Source organism: Artibeus jamaicensis, unplaced genomic scaffold, assembly GCF_021234435.1.
Source record: "Artibeus jamaicensis isolate MK-2021 breed Jamaican fruit bat unplaced genomic scaffold, CSHL_Jam_final contig_415, whole genome shotgun sequence".
NCBI classification, from domain to species: Eukaryota; Metazoa; Chordata; class Mammalia; order Chiroptera; family Phyllostomidae; genus Artibeus; species Artibeus jamaicensis.
The window spans coordinates 39,994,712-40,014,800 of record NW_026521823.1 but is presented as its reverse complement, the minus strand read 5'-3'; the positions used below and the strand labels follow the sequence as shown (position 1 = coordinate 40,014,800).

General features: G+C 41.4%; 1 protein-coding gene across 1 annotated transcript in view; it reads right to left on the bottom strand.

Moving 5' to 3' along the window:
* NBEA (neurobeachin) overlaps positions 1-20,089 on the bottom strand; it is a 439,670-nt gene that overhangs the window by 384,944 nt on the left and 34,637 nt on the right. Inside the window, exons 3-10 of the mRNA XM_053665561.1 lie at positions 17,631-17,731; positions 17,299-17,394; positions 15,943-16,064; positions 14,361-14,487; positions 6,319-6,438; positions 5,033-5,179; positions 975-1,172; positions 280-413 (exon numbers count right to left, since the gene is read on the bottom strand). Coding sequence (XP_053521536.1) covers positions 280-413; positions 975-1,172; positions 5,033-5,179; positions 6,319-6,438; positions 14,361-14,487; positions 15,943-16,064; positions 17,299-17,394; positions 17,631-17,731 — 1,045 coding nt within the window. The remainder of the gene's footprint in view (positions 1-279; positions 414-974; positions 1,173-5,032; positions 5,180-6,318; positions 6,439-14,360; positions 14,488-15,942; positions 16,065-17,298; positions 17,395-17,630; positions 17,732-20,089) is intronic.

The window sequence follows — 20,089 nt, the reverse complement described above, 5'->3', positions numbered from 1 at the left end:
CTGCCTCCTTCTCAGCCGCACACTGTGGCCACTACACTGAGTCTGGAGAGAACTTTCTGTGTTATGAAGGTGGCCACACCTTGATGGTTGTAAGGACCTCAGTGTCAGGTTATGTTTACACTGTATAAATATGTATCTATCTTACCCCCAGAGAGACTTTTATTAGAACTTTAAGAATGAAAGCCCAAAAATATAATACATTTGTACAATGCCAAGTACACCAGGTATAATCAAAGTGTGCAGAAAATGCAGGAAGTTACGCATTCAAAGGAAACTTACCAGACAGTTGTTTCCACTTGACTGTCATTGAGCTGCCGATTGTCCAGTTGGGCGAAAAGTGGGAAAAGAACTTGAATCCCTCCAATTGAATGAATTGCACTATGAATTGAATGTGTTACTATAGCTTTCACATCCTATGTTGAAAAACAAAAATGTTGATTACATTTCTGAAATATATTATCACTATTTCCTATTCCATATAACTTTGTAAGAGAATCAAATAACAGTATACATTTTAAAAACCTGTGATTAAACAATTTTTGATACATATGTAAAATAAAAATTTGAAATCTTAGATATTTATACTGAAAGTATAAGCTATAAATCAAGAGATATTTTATAGAAAGAAATACTATCAATGGGTTTACAGATACTTGGGTAATTTTGTGTTAGTGAGATATATACAACTGTTCTTAAACCAAAGTATATTTTTATATTAACAACTACCTGTCCAGCTAATCAAGTGATTTTATTTCAAAGGCTAGATAGAGAACATGAAAATATCTGATGGATATCTTGCTATGGAGACAATTCTGAGGCAAAGCACCCGAAAGGAGAGAAGGCAAAATAGTCACTCAAAGAACTAAAAGCCCACAAAGAAAGACCAGTCGCAGCTGCAGACTCAGAGGGGAGCATCTGTGAAGTGAGGATGCCACAAACAAGGACGGGGCCACGGAACCCGAGTGGGGCCCCACCTGAAGCATGAGGGCGTGTGGGGAGTGCACAAAAATGGACGCGTTCTCCTTGGGTGAGGACTCCAGGCAGAGCTGCGCGTCCGTGGCCTTGGCATTGTATGTGAACGCGATGCTGCTGGCAAGTTTCCCATCGTATAGAACCTGCTTGTGGTGCTCGGCCAGATGAATGTCACTCTCGGATTTAAACTTGAAGGTGCTCTGAAAAAATAAAACTAAGTTAGACTCTCATTTTAACAATCATGCAATAAAACTCTAAATAAGATAAAAACTTTGTTGTGACCCTTCCAGGCATTAATAATTAGTGGTATTACAGTATTTAGTTATTCTCACTTCAGTTCTATGACAGTTAAATTTTATTATGCTAATAAACACACAGAGCCTTATTTTCTCTTATTGCCTTTGACTCTTTATAAAATGATCTTATTAGAAAGAATATAAGGTAAATGTAAAATGAATTTCACTTTAATACTCCCTAACATAAATTTTTCTTTGTAATACTTTCAAAACTGTACACATACACCCCTACACAGTATCTGGCACATGAAAAAACTATCACTAACTACGAAAAATGTTTTAATGCAAAAATATTTCTCTTTACTATAGAAAGAACATCGATATACTGAATACCACTGCTACTCCACAAAAGTATCATAACAGCCATGTTAACCCAAAATAAGAAGTTCATTAAAACACATTACCAATTTAAATAAAAGAAGTAAAAACATACCAGCTGTAATGAGAAAGGAATGGTTAGGAATGGCTAGGATTCACCTGCAGATGCAAACCTCACACTGACATGACATTCAACCTGGGCCACAATCACATGGTATCAGTATTACAATTTCCAAATGACAATGATGCAAACCAAGCGTCAGGGACCTGAAGAGCCAGGACAGCAGGCCCAGCCCCCGGTCTTGGAGTCAACGTTAACAACTGACAGTGAAGTGGGCTGAGCCATAGTCCAGGCTCTGCCACTGACCATCTCTTGACTGGCACTTAAGGTCCAAAAACAATGCAACTGATGCAGCTCCAACTTGAGGAAACCAGCTACTCCAAACTCGCACTGCTACAGGAGGCAAACAGACGTGCCTGTAAGTGAAGGGGGCCAGGTGGGGACTTCTTCAAACCAGAGAGGGCATGGCATGTCTTGACCACGGCTGACCCTACTACTCAGCTCAGGTCAATTCCCATGTTGCCAGTTCCCCCAGATTTTCAAGAGAAACATAACACCAGGATTCTTATATAAAGCCACCTCACTTATAAATTAATCTACACTCTCCAAAACACTGTGCAGACCAGACATGTCAGGCCAGTTCTCTCCTTGTGGACTAGTATCTGGAGGGCCTAACTTGCATGGGGCTGCAAACCACTGATTACAGCTGTCTGCCAAGCCAGACGAGAGCAGTGCGGACAGTGACAGGGTCTGCCTGTCTGCAGCTGTGGACAGCACTCGTCTCTGAAACGAGAGAGTGTTCACATGCACCGACATTACAAACCAGCTAAAGGAATGGCAGTTCTCTGCATCAGACAGTTCGCTCAACTGAATAAGATGCAGAATGTTCTCTCACCTCACAATTTCAAACTTCAACCTTTTCTGACTCACTGATTCACACTTCCCATGCTGGAGGTTAACAACCAGGTTTGATACATGTTTTAGTTTAAAATTCTCTCTCTCAGTCCCTCACACACTAAAGAAGTGGTGACAATCACAGCAATTAATAAGTCCTGTTATTACACAATGATGAATAATTTAGGCTTTGTGTGTGCTTTAAAGAAAATTTCAGCCAGCTGCTACGTCCTCCACACCTGGGCAAGCTGGCCACAACCCCCAGCCCCCTCCCCGCAGGCAGGGGCCAGGCGTCCTGACCCACGGCACCGCAAAACTGAGGCTGGGAGTGGGCCGCCTCCACTCCCACTCCAGTCGTGGTACACCCGGGCCTGCCTGCCTGCCTGCCCTTCCCTCTCTACATTTCTAGAAAAAAGACTTTTTTATGTCAAAAATTTCTGCAGATATCTTTCCTGATAATTGTACTTTTACTATTTAAAAATTGAGAAAATACACATGCACCCATAAATTTACAGTCAACTTCCATTAACAAGGAATCTTTGACCCATAAATTTACAGTCAACTTCCATTAACAAGGAATCTTTGACATGCTGGCCACTTTGAAAACTTCATGTAATGAATACTTTTTCATGTAATGCCCCAAATTTAAAGACATTTCCTTTTACAAGTTCTGACTTTGACGGGAAGTGCTCTGTGCCTACGTCAGGATGCCAGGAACACATTCTGTGCCACACAGGTGCCTGCGCACAGAACACAGTGACACGGGGTGGGGGGGCACCCACTGTCACTGCTGGCAAAGACCGTGAGGAGAAAGGAGAACATGATGGACAAAGCGCCATGCGCGAAACGGCTGAGCCTGCGCAGCGGCCCAGGAGGACGTCCGCCTGTGTGACGGGCTGTGCCTTGCCCCAGCTCCTCTCTGTGGTCAGAAGAACCATCGCTTCTCAAATTTCCCTATGGCAACCGTACTGGACCCAAGGTTTGCTATCTACGTTCACTTGACTTTCTTTTCTTTATAAAGATTTTATTCATCCTTAGAGAGAGGGGAAGGGATGCACAGAGGATGAGAAACATCAATCAGTTGCCTCTCACACATGCCTCAACCAGGGACGAACCCACCACCCAGGCCTGTGCCCTGACCAGGCATCAAACTAGAGAACTTTCACTTTGCAGGACGATGCCCAACCCACTGAGCCACACCGGCTAGGACTATGTACCTGATTTCCTAACTTTACTTATACTGTGCTTGTCTGACATCATTCTGTTCATGTTTGAAGGAAGCCACTTCCCATAGTTTACACAACAAGGTGAAGAAGCAGCAGGTGAGAGTGACCCGCCACAGCCATAGACACGTCCCCGTGCATGGCACAGCAGTGAGCCTCGGGCCCAGCCACACGGAGAGGCCCACGGACAAGCGAGTGCCTGCACGAGCATGAACAAGCTGTTGGGGCAGTAAAACAAAGGGTGCGATGCAGAAAAAAGATGGTAGCAGGTACTCACACCTTGACATACAAACGATGGCACCACTGTCATTCAATTTCTGATTATCAAAATCACTGAAACAGGAATACATTTTCAGAAGAGGAAATACATAGAAGAGTCAAACTGTCACTTCTATGTTTGACATGAAACAGAAAAATATAAATGGAAAAACTAATGCAAAAATACAAAGATGAAATGTTTTTAATGTTAGTAATCCTTTTCCATCACACAATCTTCACACTAGTCATCCACACATGAGATGTAAAAACCCCCCCCAGCTCTTCCATGCAAGATGCGCACTTCTTCAGCATTATAAACACCTTCATGTGCACTATGTAATTTTTTTCCATCTCCCAACAGTTTGGTATTTCACCATCCCATTGTGACTTTAATAAAACTCATGTATTTCCTAGCCAGGTGTTCTGCACGTTAAAAATAATTTGTATATATAAATGCAATGTCTTACCTAAATAAGTTTTCATTTTAAAAGTTAAACAGCAGGAAGCATATGACAAGTCATATTAAATAACTGGCTTTGAGAAATTAGGGTCCTCACTCTATACCCACTGCCTTGCCTACTGCAAAGGACAAGCAAAAGCAGAGGCTGAAACTGAATAATTTCAGGTACATGTAATATTTTATACCATTTCCCTTCTAAATCTTTATTTTTTCCAAGTTACCTCTAATTTGGAAAAAAGGTCATTGCATTTGTTCATTATTTTATATATTTCAAAATCTGAAATTTAAAATACCACATTAAGCATTATGGGTTTACAAAATTTAATACTTTAAAATTATATCAAGAAAAGCCATGGCTTCCACATTAGAAAACATATTAAATAAAAACAGTTCATGAAAGGTAAATGCTAAAAAAAAAGTACCTTTGAAACAAAATAAATATCAAAGCTGAGTTCCAAAATACAGAAACGGCTTTCAAACCCCACCGAGAACTATGGCTACATGTTACATCAGCCTCCACACAGAACCACGGTAAGACAGCTCCCACTACCTTGTAGCCAGGTCCTAACTGGTGGATGGCGAATATCTGGGCGGGGTTGAGGGCTTCACTGAACACGTACACGGCACCCAGCTGCCCACAGAAAACTCTGTTGGCGTCGGCAGTTTCGGAAGATCCAAGAAAGCATTTGTCATAGCTCTGTTTTTAAAAAGTCACAAAAATAAATGTGTTATAACAACAATATACTTAAGGATGCCTTCCTTCACTATCCTAACAATAATTACAAAAGAAAGTATCAGTTAAGACTTTATGGAGTATGTAAGTAGTAAAAACCACCTGAGATTTGGGGAAAAATAAATCTGTTAAATATCGTATACATATGGGCAAGCTACACGAACAATAACCATTTACTCAATAATCACTTGACCACTTTCCAAACTTTATATATAGTTAAAGGCAAGAAGGCTTATAGTTATTTATTTACGATGGTAAAACTACCTTTAAAACTCCAGTGAATTAGAATCACCTCCACACAGAGACTCATCTGAATCAGAAAATACAGTGTGTGGCTGCGCTCAAGGCAACCACACACTGATGTTCCCTCCCTCTCTCTAAAAATAAATCAATCAAGTATTTTTTGTAAAAAGTGGTCTGTGAAGTTTCGTGCTGGAGACTTCTCACTGGACAGTGCTCTGCAGTCGGGTAGACCAGCTGAAGTTGATAGCGATCAAATTAAGACATCAATTGAGAACAATCAACATTATACCATTCAGGAGATATCCAACATACTCAAAATATCCAAACTGATAAAGTTACCGGTGAAAATGAAAAATTATTATTTCATTTTACAGAAAAAAAGAATATATAATCTGCCTTGGCTGGTGTGGCTCAGTGGATTGAGTGCCGGCCTATGAACCGAAGGGTTGCCAGTTCAATTCCCAGTCAGGACACATGCCTAGGCTGTGGGCCAGGTCTTTACACATACATAAAAACTTTTTGGCCAACAATTTATTCATTCTGTTTAAGGTCTTCCTTACAGATGCAAATAAGGTGAAAGACTCATTTTTGAATGCCTGAGATTCTGGAAAGAACAGAATACTACCATGATGGTTTTGACCTCATACTTGGTAAGTCAGCTAAGCAATTTTCCTTTTTTGTACCATTAATCGGGTCCAGTAGCAAACATATTAGAGGTAAGACTTGAATATTCAATTAATAGAAAAAATTTTCAAAGTAAAACGACTAAATTTCTAACAAACCATTTTATTATTCGTGTCATAAACAGTGCTATCTCGTATGTTCAAATACATTAACACACGGACCTTAACAAAACTTACATCGTTTGTGTTGACATGCCAGGCCATGTCACCATAGGACACCAGCTGCCCATTAACGTAACACCGGATCTCGCTGTTCCTCCATCGGTTGTAAATGTGGACAATGCTGATCATGTACCACTTCAAGGGAAAAAATAAAGATGTCAACAGGTAATGTCTCATTTTCACTGTACAAAAAGCAACCCTTAACATTCATGATATACGGCAAACATCCTTGGAGGAAGCAGCCATCGCCCTGCCCTCTACACTTCTCTTCCCCCTCCCTTTCCCCATTTATCAGATGAAAGGTGTAACACACAAGGAATAAACTGTGACTGAGACAGAGCCAGAACCCCTTAAGTCTTGGTACATCTTCTTAAAATAACAAGCCAAAAACGGGAGGAATGCAATACTTGTTTTCATTCACTTAGGAACATTTACATTGTGCCAGGCATTGCAAATACCCAGATTTGAGAGGACCAACCACAGTCCCAACACTTCTGAAATGTCTGGTACAAGGAAACAGACATGAATCAGACAAACAGATAGAATTACAAACCATGATGCTGGCTACAGGAAAAAGAGAACGGTGCAGGTGGGAAAGAGTAACCCAGATTCTACTTCGGATACCATGGTCAAGAGAGACGTGCCAAAGAAACATTTTAACATTTAACACTAAATCCAGGAATAATCGTATATTCTAAACTTAATGAATGTATGAATATTCATTAAGAATAAAAAATAAATTTCATAGATTTGTCATTTTGTGGTTACTAGGGTCAACAAAAAGCATTTTTAGTGTTTATTTTGATATGGGATGGTTTAAGTTCTATAATAATTTGTGGATCCAAACCTTAGTTTCTTTAAATTTAAGAGTCTAAAGCAAAAAATATAAAAAATATTCTCTAAAATATAGAAAAACACAAATGATTCATAGATACTTGATCAAGTATACTTTCAGTGGTTAAGAGGAAAAAAACTAATTAGTTTTCCTAAAAAAAAAAAAAAAACATAAAAATACAAAGTACAGACCTTGTTCTCCAGACTACTTAAAAGCACTATTCAATTATTCCATATATACTGGCAAAGTCTAGAGCTTTAATAGGAATTCTCAACCACTGAAATATGTTATTTCAAGGTGTCCTAAATACTCAACACAAAATTCAATTTCATTTATTTTGACTTGGAACGTAAAAACTGAACTCACAGAAAACAGTAATATAATAATACTTAACACTCTCAACTACAAAAAAATACATCAGGTCAAACTACTTAACCCCTTTACATGTCTTCTTTTTAATTGTTTCATTCTAGGTAATCTTTAATGCTAAGTTTTTGCAAACTGAGTCTTTAAAGTTAGTCATTTAACAGATCGTGTTTCTAAATATTACAGATTTATCAAACAGATATAATTAAAAACTGAGCATCAAATAAATTTAGGAAAAATCTCATAGAAGTTTACATATATAAGAACCAAATTTTATCTACAGTGTCTCCATAGAGTTTGAAAATTTTCAACCAGAATGCAACATAGTAGATACAATCTTTACATTTTTTTAGTAAAATTTCTACTAATTAAAATTTCTAAATAGATTCTATAAATAAATGTCTATAAATACAAAGCAATCTTCTGCTACTGAAAGACACTTTTAAGATAAATACTAGTAACTGTATTATTACACTTATTGACATACCTAATGTAAAAAAGCACTCAGTCAACTAATATGTATTCAGTTCTTACTACTATGACCAGATAATTCAGTGTATTGGGCAGACTAAACTATCAATCCATAGGGACATAAATGAAGTTCCCAGTTTACAAGACCTATGACTTCTGGTAAATTATTTAGTCTCTCTGAACCTACTTCCATCTGTAATAAAGGGAATAATAATAATGCCTACTTTTTGTAATGAGTATAAATATTATACACAATGGACAACGTACTAAAACTATAAAGAACAGATCCTAATACATAGTTGGCACCCCTAAATCAGATACCATTAATTAAATTTCTATTTTTCATCTGCTTTTCCTCATGATAAAAATGTTTCTGCTAAAATTGACACTATTTACTCCTCAGAGTCATTCACTCATTGAAAAATTTCCTAGGAACCTACTTCTTGCCAAATACACAACAGATTCTGAGTGTATGAAGAAAGGTAACATACATACCCCCAAGGAGGTCTCAGTAGAAGAAAGTAAACATGAAAACAATTATAAAACAATAGAGTACACTGAAAATATAGATATGGGAACAAAAAATTAATGACAAATTGAGTGTAGAAGGGAAAGAAAAGATGAAAGGAAAAGAAGGGATTAACAGAAGAATTCGCTGAAACGGTAAATAAAACTTAAGTCTAAACTTAAAGGACAAAGAGCCCTGACCAGTGCAGCTCAGCCGGTGGTGTATCATCCTGCAAAGCCAAAGGTCACCAGTTTGATTCCCAGTCAGGGCACGTGCCAGTGGTGCGGGTCTGGTCCCCAGTCAGGGTGCATGTGCAAGAGGCAACCTATCTATCGGTGTTTCTCTTAAACATCAATGTTTCTCTCCCCCCTTCTCCCTCTCTTTCCCCTCCCTAAAAGTAAGTATTTAAAGAAGAAAAAAAACTCGATGAATGAATTTCAATTACTAAGCAAAGGGCTAAACAACCATTCCACGCAAAGGTATCTTAGTATGGTCCATACAGCACAGACGCTAGACCAAACACTTCCCAGTGCTTAGGTTTAGAGGGAAAGAGAGACCAAGGCCTGATTCTGAAGAGACCTGTTGGACAACTGCAGCAATCGGCCTTTGTTTTGTGCATCATGTGGGATCACTGAAGAATTTTCAGCAGGAAAGTGAAATGATTTTCTCTGTTGTTTAAGAAATAACTGGCAGAAGTGAGGAAGTGGGACAGGTAGACAAATATGCATGAAGGGTAACCCTGACAACTAGAGAGGTTCCGGGGGAAGGACCACAAGATGCTAAGGGAAGATGAGGCACCCCTCACTTACAAGGGAGGGGGGAGGGCAGGGGGCTCAGTAATAGAACTTACTGGAAGTATTGATGAAGGAACAGGGGGTCTAAGATGGTGCTCAATTTCTCACTTAAATAGATGCCACTGTAACTCACAATAATTAATACAGTTAGCCAGTTAATCAGACAGATAAACAGGACTGGAGTTACCAAGAAACAGTCTGGTTTTAGTCACAACTAATACATGATAAAATGAAATAGACGAGCACGCGCATGCTCTGCTGAGCAAAGCGGTGGCGGCCGCAGCCTCTTCTCCCCTTGGTCCCCTACAGATGGCACACAATGGAACTGCCCCATCCCAAGAGCCAGCTTTTGACTTGATGTGTATTTATGTGTTCTATAAATATATGCCTTTGCTTTTTGATTGACTTCACTGGGGTACCAATGGTTAATAAAATTACACAGGTTTCAGGTGCACAATCTACGCAATACATCGTCTGTACATTAAACTGAGTGTGCACACCCCAGGCCAAGTCTCCTTCCCTCACCATTTATCCCCCTCTGCCCTCCCTTCCTCTCCACCCCCACCCCCTTCCCTCTGTAATCGCTGTGCCATCGTCTGGGTCCACGAGGTTTTCTACTTACTCAGAGACTTACTGTCTCTGAGATCTGTCAGTCTCATCTCTAATAGAGTCCGTTTTTACTGTCAGTTCAGTTTGTTCAGGAGACTCCACAGGAGTGAGATCACATGGTACTTGTCTCTCTCTGACTGGCTTATTTCACTTGCATAATAAATAATCTCCAGGCTCACCCGTGCCGTGGCAAGGTATAAAATGGCCTTCCTCTGCATGGCCAAGCAGTGCTCCACTGTGCAGAGGTACCACAGCTTTTGACCCAGTCGTCTTAACCAGACACACGGAAGTGAACTCGGAGACTGTGTGCATACTCAGGTCTGCACTTAGTTTAAGACCCAAAAGTAGATCTATAAAATGAGGACGCCACCAGGAATGACAATGAAAAATAGTCCTGTGTTAAGAATTCATAAGAAAAATATAACATGTTTATACAAATATCAGTAGTAGCCAACATGTACTGAACACTAACTATGTATCAAGTAATATGCTAACCATTTATATCCATTTTCACAGGCCTAACATCTGGTAAGTAGAATATCTAGGAAAGTAATATTCAATAGTTGTAATATAAAGGTTTCTTTTTTGAAAGGCTAAACTCCTTATTAGAGAGAATAATAACTAAGCTAGTGCATCTTATGGAAAACTAAAGAAAGCAAAAAGAGAATAAATTTATAACAAATAATGCAACAGTATAATCAAATACTTATGATTTCCAAGGTATAGTATAAGAATCTTTGAAGAAGGCTTTTTAAAACCCAAATCACTCTCAGTTCTCCTACCAAGGCTCCTCAGAACACGCAGAGCTTTTACAAATGGGAATATATTTCTTATTAAAAAAATTGTGTAACGACTATATAGAAAAAATGGATTACGCTGCTTTGACTTAATGACAATTTTATTTGGTTAACTCCACTCTAATGTTTTTTATTTATACTCATTAAGCCACTGTTTTCTAAACTTGTCTGATAATAAAAATCACCTATAGTATTTGTTTAAAACATATAATCCTAACATGAAAACTGTAATTCCAAAAATGTAACAAGTTACCACTGAAACTCAAAATAGTCTGGTGCATTTGGCAAATCCTGCCTGAGTCTCATCTCAGACCTGACGAGTCAGAGTTTCTGGAGGAGAGGTGATGAGGTTCATGAAACACCTGAGATTCATATCAGGGAAAAAATAATGCCCCTGCTAATGTACACAGTAATTTAGAATCACTGCTGTTTAGTCTATTTTTCATATATGTAGTAATAAAAGACTGTTAATTGATACCCTTTAGTAGAAGTATTATTACCCCCTTAAACCTAAAGCAAGACTCATTCAAGCCTCGTGCAAGACAATTATTTTCCTCTGTATGTGGCAAAACAGACACAGTACACAAACAAACAAGAGGAGGAGGCCACATGGACACCCCTCACCCTGGGCGGGCTCATCACTCGGCTCGCGGTGGCTCTGACGGATGCTTCTCCCTGTGGATCAGAGGTGGAGGAGACCAAGGACAAGGTGGCATGTCTCACCGCTGTGTGTCTGAGATAGGCTTGAATCTGAAACCATTGGAATCTGGACTGGCCTTAGACATGGAAGAGCAAGGGAGGAAGGGGCTCCTGCCCTTGTGCCCTTGTGTCTGTGGACTCTGACTATCCCCAGGCTGGCTGTGGGCACAAAGACAGAGTCCAGGGAACAGGCCGAAACACCTCTCTTCACGACCCCAGCTGACGACGAGTAAACTACAGCTTGTAAACCTGATCATTTGGTTGCACACTTCTCTACATTTTCTCCTTATCCTCTAGCTCTAGAGAAAACTTTTTTATTATAAAAAGAAAAAAATTTTAAATGTTATTGATTATGCCATTACAGTTGTTCTATTCCCTTCATTCCCCCCCATCCTCCAAACCCCCTCCCCCACCGTTCCCCCCTTTAGTTTATGACCATGTGTCTCAAGTTCTTTAGATTCTATATCTCCCCTACTATTCTTGCCCTCCCCCCATCTATTTTCTACCCACCATCTATGCTACTTATTTTCTGTACCTTCTCCCCCCTTCTCCTCCTTCCACTCCCCTGTTGCTAACCCTCCATATGATCTTCATTTCTATGGTTCTGCTCCTGATCTAGCTGTCCTCTTAGTTTGCTTTTGTTTTAGGTGTGGTTCTTAATAACTGTGAGTTTGCTGTCCTTTCACTGTTCATCTTTTTTATCTTCTTTTTCTTAGGTAAGTCCCTTTAACATTTCATATAATAAGGGCTTGGTGATGATGAACTCCTTGAATCTGATCTTATCTGAGAAGCACTTTATCTGTCCTTCCATTCTAAATGAAAGAATGATCTGGATAGATCAATCTTAGATGTAGGTCTTTGGTTTTCATGACTTGGAATACTTCTTTCCAGCCCCTTCTTGCCTGTAAGATCTCTTTTGAGAAATCTGCTGACAGTCTGATGGGGACTCCTTTGTAGGTGACTGTCCTCTTATCTCTTGCTGCTTCTAGGATTCTCTCCTTCATTTTAATCTTGGCTAATGTAACAATGATGTGCCTTGGTGTGTTCCTTCTTGGGTCCAACTTCTTTGGGACTCTCTGAGCTTCCTAGATTTCCTGAAAGTCTATTTCCTTTGCCAGATTGGGGAAATTCTCCTTTATTATTTGTTCAAATAAGTTTTCCACTCGTGGCTGTTCCTCTTCCCCTTCTGGTACCCCTATAATTCTGATGTTGGAACGTTTAAAGATGTCCTGGAGGTTCCTAAGCCTCTCCTCATTTTTTTTAATTCTTGTTTCTACATTCTTTTTTTTGGCCATTTTTTTCCTCTTTCTGGTCCACTCCTTTGATTTGAGTCCCAGTTTCCTTTCCATTACTATTGGTTTCCTGTGCATTTCCATTCATTTCAATTAGTTTAGCCTTCATATGTTCCTCTAATTTGTGACTAAAATCAACCAGTTCTGTGAGCATCCCGATCACCAGTGTTTTGAACTGTGCATCTGAAAGTTTGGCTATTTCTTCATCGCTTAGATTTATCAGCTCTGGGGCTCTAAGTTCTTCTTGAGCCATGTTTTGATCTGTTCGTGCCTGTTAGGTATGAGGAGTGGAGCCTTAGTGGTTCACCAGGGCGGGGCCACCCAGGTCGCTGGTTTGTGATGCTGTAGATGGGGGCGGGGTCAGAGAGGGACAGTGGCGGTCCCCTCTGCTGCTTCTTGCCACTGGGGCCTGCACGGTCTGTCTCACCGCTCCCTCCTTCACCGGTTTATCGGTTTCATGAAGGGTTTGTTATTGTCAGACTTCCGTGAAGTTCAATTTTCTGTGGTTTTGGCTGCATTTTTGTTGCTAAAACTTCGTGGTTTTTAAACTTGGTTGTGGGAGGAGGTACAGTACTTCCACCTATGCCTCCATCTTGGTGGAAGTAGAGAAAACTTTTAAACATGTTTGTCCCTGGTCTCTGAGCAGCCATGTTCTTGTGGACATTAAAGAAAAGTGTGTTTCACGGCCAGAACGTTGACAGAGGGGTAACATCCCCCGCCTTGAAGCCATCACTACCAGCGGGGCAGAATCACTGAGTTCTTCCACTGCAGGACATGACACGCGGGCTACCAGTACTAACTCAGTCTCTCCCCATCTCTGTGGTACAAAAGCTGGAAGTTTAACTTCTGCCTCATGAAAAAGCTCAATATCTGTAAGTACACAGTGCACAACACAAACAACCAAACCCCTCTGAAGCGCAAACTCAACACCAAACGAGGGGAGAGGACGCAGTGCGTGGGCCGCCCGAGGCCTGGCTCCCACACCGACGGCTCTGGTACTCAGTGAAGGACCACTGGACAGGGGGCCCCTCCTCCGACAGGGGTGCGTTCCAAGACCGTGGAAATGGCGGGTGTCTGATGGCGCCCTCTCCGTGCTGTGCTTTGTCCGATCTATGTTTTTTTTTTTCCTGCACACAGACCTGGGATGCAGTTTCATTTACAAATCAGACTCAGCGAGAGACAAGCGGCAGCAACTCTTAACAGAACACAAAACCAACGCAGCACGCACTGGTAAATGGCCCAGGAATGCGGCCGATCTGCCAGCCCAGCGCGGACCCGGAGGCTGCTCACGCGGCGCATAGGCCAGGCATGGCAACAGGGCACGGTAACAGGGCAGGCGACCCGGTCACCCTGCATGGCGTAGCGCCTGAGCTCTTTTACGTCTGGAACTCCCTGTTTAACAGTCTCGGACCCTGGCTGACGGCAGGCAGGGGGAAACCACTGAAGTGTCACTGGAAAGACAGAGCGGAAGGGAGGTCAAGAGCGCCTCCACGAGGCTGGAACCTGCAGGTTCCACATCAGACATCAGGTGTCAGGTGTCAGGCGGGAAACAGAAAGGGGGTGCAGCCAAGCGTCTGCGGAAAGGAGGCACGGCTGGAAGGCCAGCGAAGGAGGGCGGCACAGGAGTCAGGACAGGCGAGCCTGGAAGGGGCCAGGACATGGAGGCCGCACTGTCAATGCGCCTACCTTGCGTGGCTGGAAGTCGTACTTGACGCAGTGCTGAAAGCCTTTTCCTTTGGACTTCAGCGACGTGACGATCAGACAGTTGCCAACAAAATGGGCGGAGTAGCCGACTCCCTTGCTGGTGCGGAAACTGCAGAGGAAACCAAGCACAGTGTGATGCCCTCTGATGTAAATGACCATGTATCGAATGCTTATGTGCAGAAAACAAAACTTTGTAAAAAATGAGACTTCTTTCTCTGTAGAGTAGAGGGGTATTACAAGTACCAAATAAAGACTAAACATAAAAGGTTTAGAAAACTAAAAGAAAGAATTTAAATGGAAAAAGCAGAAGACAACGGAACCATTTAAAATTCCAATAGAAAATATCACAAATACATAAAAAAACCAATGGCCCAAGAAACCCTACCACATCGCTTACATCGGCCCTCAAGGGCCATCTGGAATTAGCAAACCCAAAGTCTTTTATATAGTCACCGTTTTCAAAGACAGCTTGTTCCCTAGTTCTACTGTATCTTTAAAAATAACTTACAAATTTAAAAGAATGTCACAGCCAACTCTGAAAAGTAATGGGTAATCCAGCAAGAGTACATTTTTATTTTTAGTCACAAAAACTATGTGACTATGAAACAGTTATTTTCTTCTAGAGGAGCAGTCTTCCTGCTGTAAATTCAATCCCTATGTAAAAAAATGCCTATGTTCTGAAAATTGATAGTATTACTGAAACAGTAAATGCATGCTTTCCCAAAATGACCATCTTGGAAGTCCACCCCCACTTACGCCTGGAAGCTCAGATGTGTAAAACTTTGTAACAGCTCACACGCTATTAGTAGAGCACATCCCCCACGTTTCAGAGCCATCACTGTGGCAAAGGCACTTCAATGGTGCTCTTGCATCAAAGCCCATGTGACAGGCGCTCCTGCTGCCCTCCTCTCCCAGCTGCAGACACCAAAGCTCAGGAGAGGCAGAGGCGGCCTCAGCTCAGGGCACGGCAGGGGTGTGCAGGCCAACTCTTGTGAGCACTCACAGCGCCTTTCCGCAGCGGCATCCGTGTGGGGCTGATGGCACCGCTGGGCGGGGCTGGTGAACTACAACCCCTGAGCTCTCGGTCCTTACAGGTCACCCAGTACCGGGTGGAGCAGCCCATTCTATCAGCTACCTACCAAAGAGTTCATCTTCCAGATTATACTTTTTTATTATTGTCACCATTCTGACATGGCCAGTGCCATTAATGCTGTAAAGCACATCCTGATTATGCTCACAGAACAAAGTGAGCAAAAAGGCCAAGTGCACAGAACCAGGTGGGAGGGGCTTTTCCTCCTTGGCTAGGAGTTGCCTCCCCCCAACAAGGCACCCAGGCTGCCCTGACCGGCAGGCAGGCAGCATGGAGGCGGTCTGCACCCTGACTCTGAAACGTGATTAGGGCGGGACCAGTGAGGCAACAGATAAATAAATTTAATTGACTTAAGAACTTATCATATACTTTTAACATGAACATTAATATCACATTTAACTAAATATGTTTTGATACTATGCTAAATACTAAGTTGAAATACTTAAAAGTACCAAAATTGAACATATTACTTACCAATAAAGATAAGGTTTATCCTTATCAACATTAATGTTATTTAATGGATCCATACGAAACCAAGTGTTCAAGGTGAAGCCATTCTGGTAAGGCCACTTCGCAATGGGAGGCAATGCAATTGCCTACAAGGCAATGAGAAAAGATACAAAAGTATCAGTTGCTAACGCTTGAAACCTACATGATCACAGTAACCAATGTCACCCCGATAAATGTACTAGAAATATAAATAAGCAAATAAATGAATAAAAGAAACATGTTAAGAAACTAAAAAGACACGCTACAGATCGGGAGAAATTTGACAAATACACAGCTGACGAACTTCTACCCCAAATATACCATTAATTCTTACAATAATAAGACAACCATTTTTTAAAAGATTTTATTTATTTATTTATCTTTAGAGGGGAAGGAGAGAGGGAGAGAAACATCAATGTATGGCTGCCTTTCGTGCATCCCCTGCTGGGAACTGGCCTGCAGGGAACCTGCCTGTAACCCAGGCATGTGCCCTGACGGGGAATGGAACCGCGATCCTCTGGTTCACAGGCCTGTGCTCAATCCACTGAGCTACACCAGCCAGGGCTAAGACAACCATTTAAAAAAATAAACAGAAGATTTGAACACGAGCAGCACAAAAGATAAGGACAGCCCATGAACACAGGCGAAAACACTCAGCACACTCGTCATGAATCAATACACCACTAAAATCCCAGGAGGCGCCACTGAATCAGCACTGAGAGGACTCAGATTCAATGGGTGGGCAGCTCCCATAACCCTCACCTCTGCTGATGGGGAGGCAGAGGGTCTCACCATGGGAAGCGACCTGCCTGTTCTCAGGAAATGAAACAAACACCACAACCTGGGCCTGCTCTTAGGTGCTTACTCCAGAGATACAACAGCATGCCCACATGCCTACTTTCAAATGTTCACTGCAGCAGTGCTCACAACCACCAAAAACTGTAACTCAGATGCCCGTCAACTGGTCGACAGGTAAACGAGCTGGAGCACACCCGTAAGTGCGACACTCCACAGGACACATGACTGCTACACCATGAGTAATTTCAAAAGCACAAAAAGACTGCATCATGTGTGATTTTAATTATATGAAATCCTAGAAAAGGCAAAGTCAACCACAAACTCAATCAGAGGCTAAGAAGAGGGGATCAGCTTCAAAAACAAACAGGGAACCCAGGGGAACAAAAGAATTGTTCTAAATCAAGGTCACGATTTAGGTTACCACACTATACAAAACTCATCACGTTATACTTCTTAAATCAGTGACCTTTACTGTGCACATTACACTTTAATAGAGCTGATTTAAACACACAAACAAAAACGCGCATGTGCTTTCAAACTCACCGCAGCACTGCAGCCGGGAAAATTGAAAAAGGTGTCAGGACCATGTCTCTGTGGCATCTGATTAAGAACTGACAGTAACTTTACTGCATGTCTTGGCTGAGGAAACCAGAAAAAGAGATGGCATTGGTACAGGCTTAGCAAAAACATCGACCATATCACATTAGCCACTGGACTATCTTTCTAACTAGAGAGGCACTTAATTTTAAATGATTTATGTAACTCTTTAAGAGGAACAACTCCCATTACCAACTTGAGTGCACAGCCCCCTAGAGACAAGCTGTGGGACAGGAAGTACTCATGCACGGAGCCGGAGCCGCCCGACCACAGCTTACCCAGACGCCACTCTCCCCTCGCAGCATGCTGAACAGAAGCTTCAGCTCCTTGACAGTGATGCTGTAGCTGGCAAGAACCCCCAACATGTCAACTAGAAGATCTTCAAAGGAAAATAAAGTTATTCTGAACTCTAGTCATAAGCTGCCACCTGTCAAGATAATAGACTTCTAAAAAGAATGGAAGTTATCAAGTCTAATTTCAACATATACATAGAATATATAGCTAAACATCCTCATGATTAGTCATTCCAATTAATTGTTAAGTCATCAAAAAACAAAAAAAGTATACGAAAGGTTTAGAATTTTTCTGCATCAGGTATAACATTCCAATTAAGTTTTCTCTGCAAACGCATAAAACAGACGTTTGTAAGTCCTCAGAACACACACACACACACACACACACACACACACACACACAGCAATGCTGTGCTCTGAGAAAGGCAGGCAAAAATATGCTCAGGTACAATGACAACATTCTGAATTAGCTATTTTCACAGGAAAACATGATAGCCTCATATTTTCTTTTACAAAACGTTTCTGAAATATTTCTTGACATATTAGTGACAATTTTGAGCACGTGCTCCTTGCCTGGCATGTGTAAGCATCACAAATACCCCTAACCGGGGAGGGAAGCACTGCCCAGCCCCCCGCACTGAGCAAGGGAGGCAGAGGCAACCGCACCCCATTTCCAGCGAGCACACCTGACTCAGTCAGTGGCAAAGCCAGGCAGTGTGGCTCCGACACCTCACTCTCACCTGACAGTCTCTAAATGGAACACCGTGTCGACACGCTACCAGTGACTCCCAGTGTGTGCGTCTGTGTGTGCATGTGTGAGAGCCCATCAGCTCACCACACAAGAAAAGCCACCTGCATCTAATCCCTGTCCCTGGTTACTTTCTCATCTCCGCATGTTGTGAGTCATACGAGTCATACCTCTATCAATTGTTTTTTTGCAAGAAATTAAGTATCTAAATATTTTTACTTTCTCGATTCCTAAAACACTTCCAAAGAATTAAAGATACTATACAAGTTATTACAGTCAACAGACATTCTAAAAATTAATCACCAATTAATAAAAAGATTAGATTAGGGTAAGCTGAAGTAATTAACTATTGGTATATAATATATATAATCTAATATCACAGACTAATAGCTGAATTTCAGACTTCAAAAATATTGTGTACTTAAAATAGAAATTTAATTGGTTATTTTCATCAACAAACAACTGAATAATTCTCAATGTCACAATATGTAAGCAATCTCTATAAAACTGCCACAGTGGATACACCATTTTTGAGACAGATCTTTTAACGAAATAAAATGTTTCATCATTCAAATAACAAAAATACTCACAGTTACTATATACTAATCAGAAGGTGTGTTTCTAAGAATGAATTCTGGATAAAAATCAGGCATCTTAAAACCCTCCGTTGCCATGGAGCGGCCCCCGTGGACCAGCTTTGATGGCATCTTCAGAGACTTCTCGGAGGTTAGCTCAGCTGTGAGTACTGGTGTGACACGTGTGATTTCTATTTTCCAACCTTGCTCCACTCTCCTATGTATCCACATTTAATCACATAATTATTAAAATTTCTTATTGATTGTATGTATAACATAACTAAACAGCTCAGTTTAATTTTATAACAGTTCTTCTCTGTACCAGATTTTAAAGAGAGGGAAAAAATACTGAAACTATGAAATTTTCTTATCAATTTACTACTCTACCTTCTAGTGATACCTTCACATTATTAAATATTCAGGGTGAAATCTTACTATTTTGGTGGTTACTGGTGCTTCATTAGTATGTTACCTAAATTTTAATTTCTCTACTGCAAAGTAAGGCACAGATTTTTTCTGACACTTATTCAGTGCTTAAAACAATAAAAAGTGGAAGTTTTGTGTTACCAGGACTGACTCCTGAGAACAAAGGATACAGGAGTTGGGAAGCTTTCTGCGAGAGAAAACTGCGAAGGCGGCACTTCTGCGGTGGCGCCCGCCCTCCCTGCCCACGTTGCAGGCTCCCCGGTGATGCAGCCATCACCACTGCGCATGCACTGGCGGCTCACGCTGCCAAATGCACTCTGGAGAGTGGTGGCTACTTTATTATGCACACAAATAAATAAACGAACAAATAAAAGCAAGCACCAGTCCAAAGTGTTCAAAGGCCCCGTGATCCTAAGACCCTGGCACACAGAGGGTCACACCAATGAATCCCTATGGGACAGTGCCACGAGCACTGGCAGACACGGTGCGTCTGCGTTAAGAAGACACTGTGTCTGAGTCGGACTCTTCCTGCAGTGAACCACTAGGACCCGACATGGAGAATGCTGCATCACCCCAAGTAGACAGATGCCACTTTGAAGGCCATCGGAAATGGTTTTACTATACTCTTCAAGACAGACAAAAACGTTTACATATTGAATTTAAAAAGCACAAAGTTAAAAATATAATACATAAGT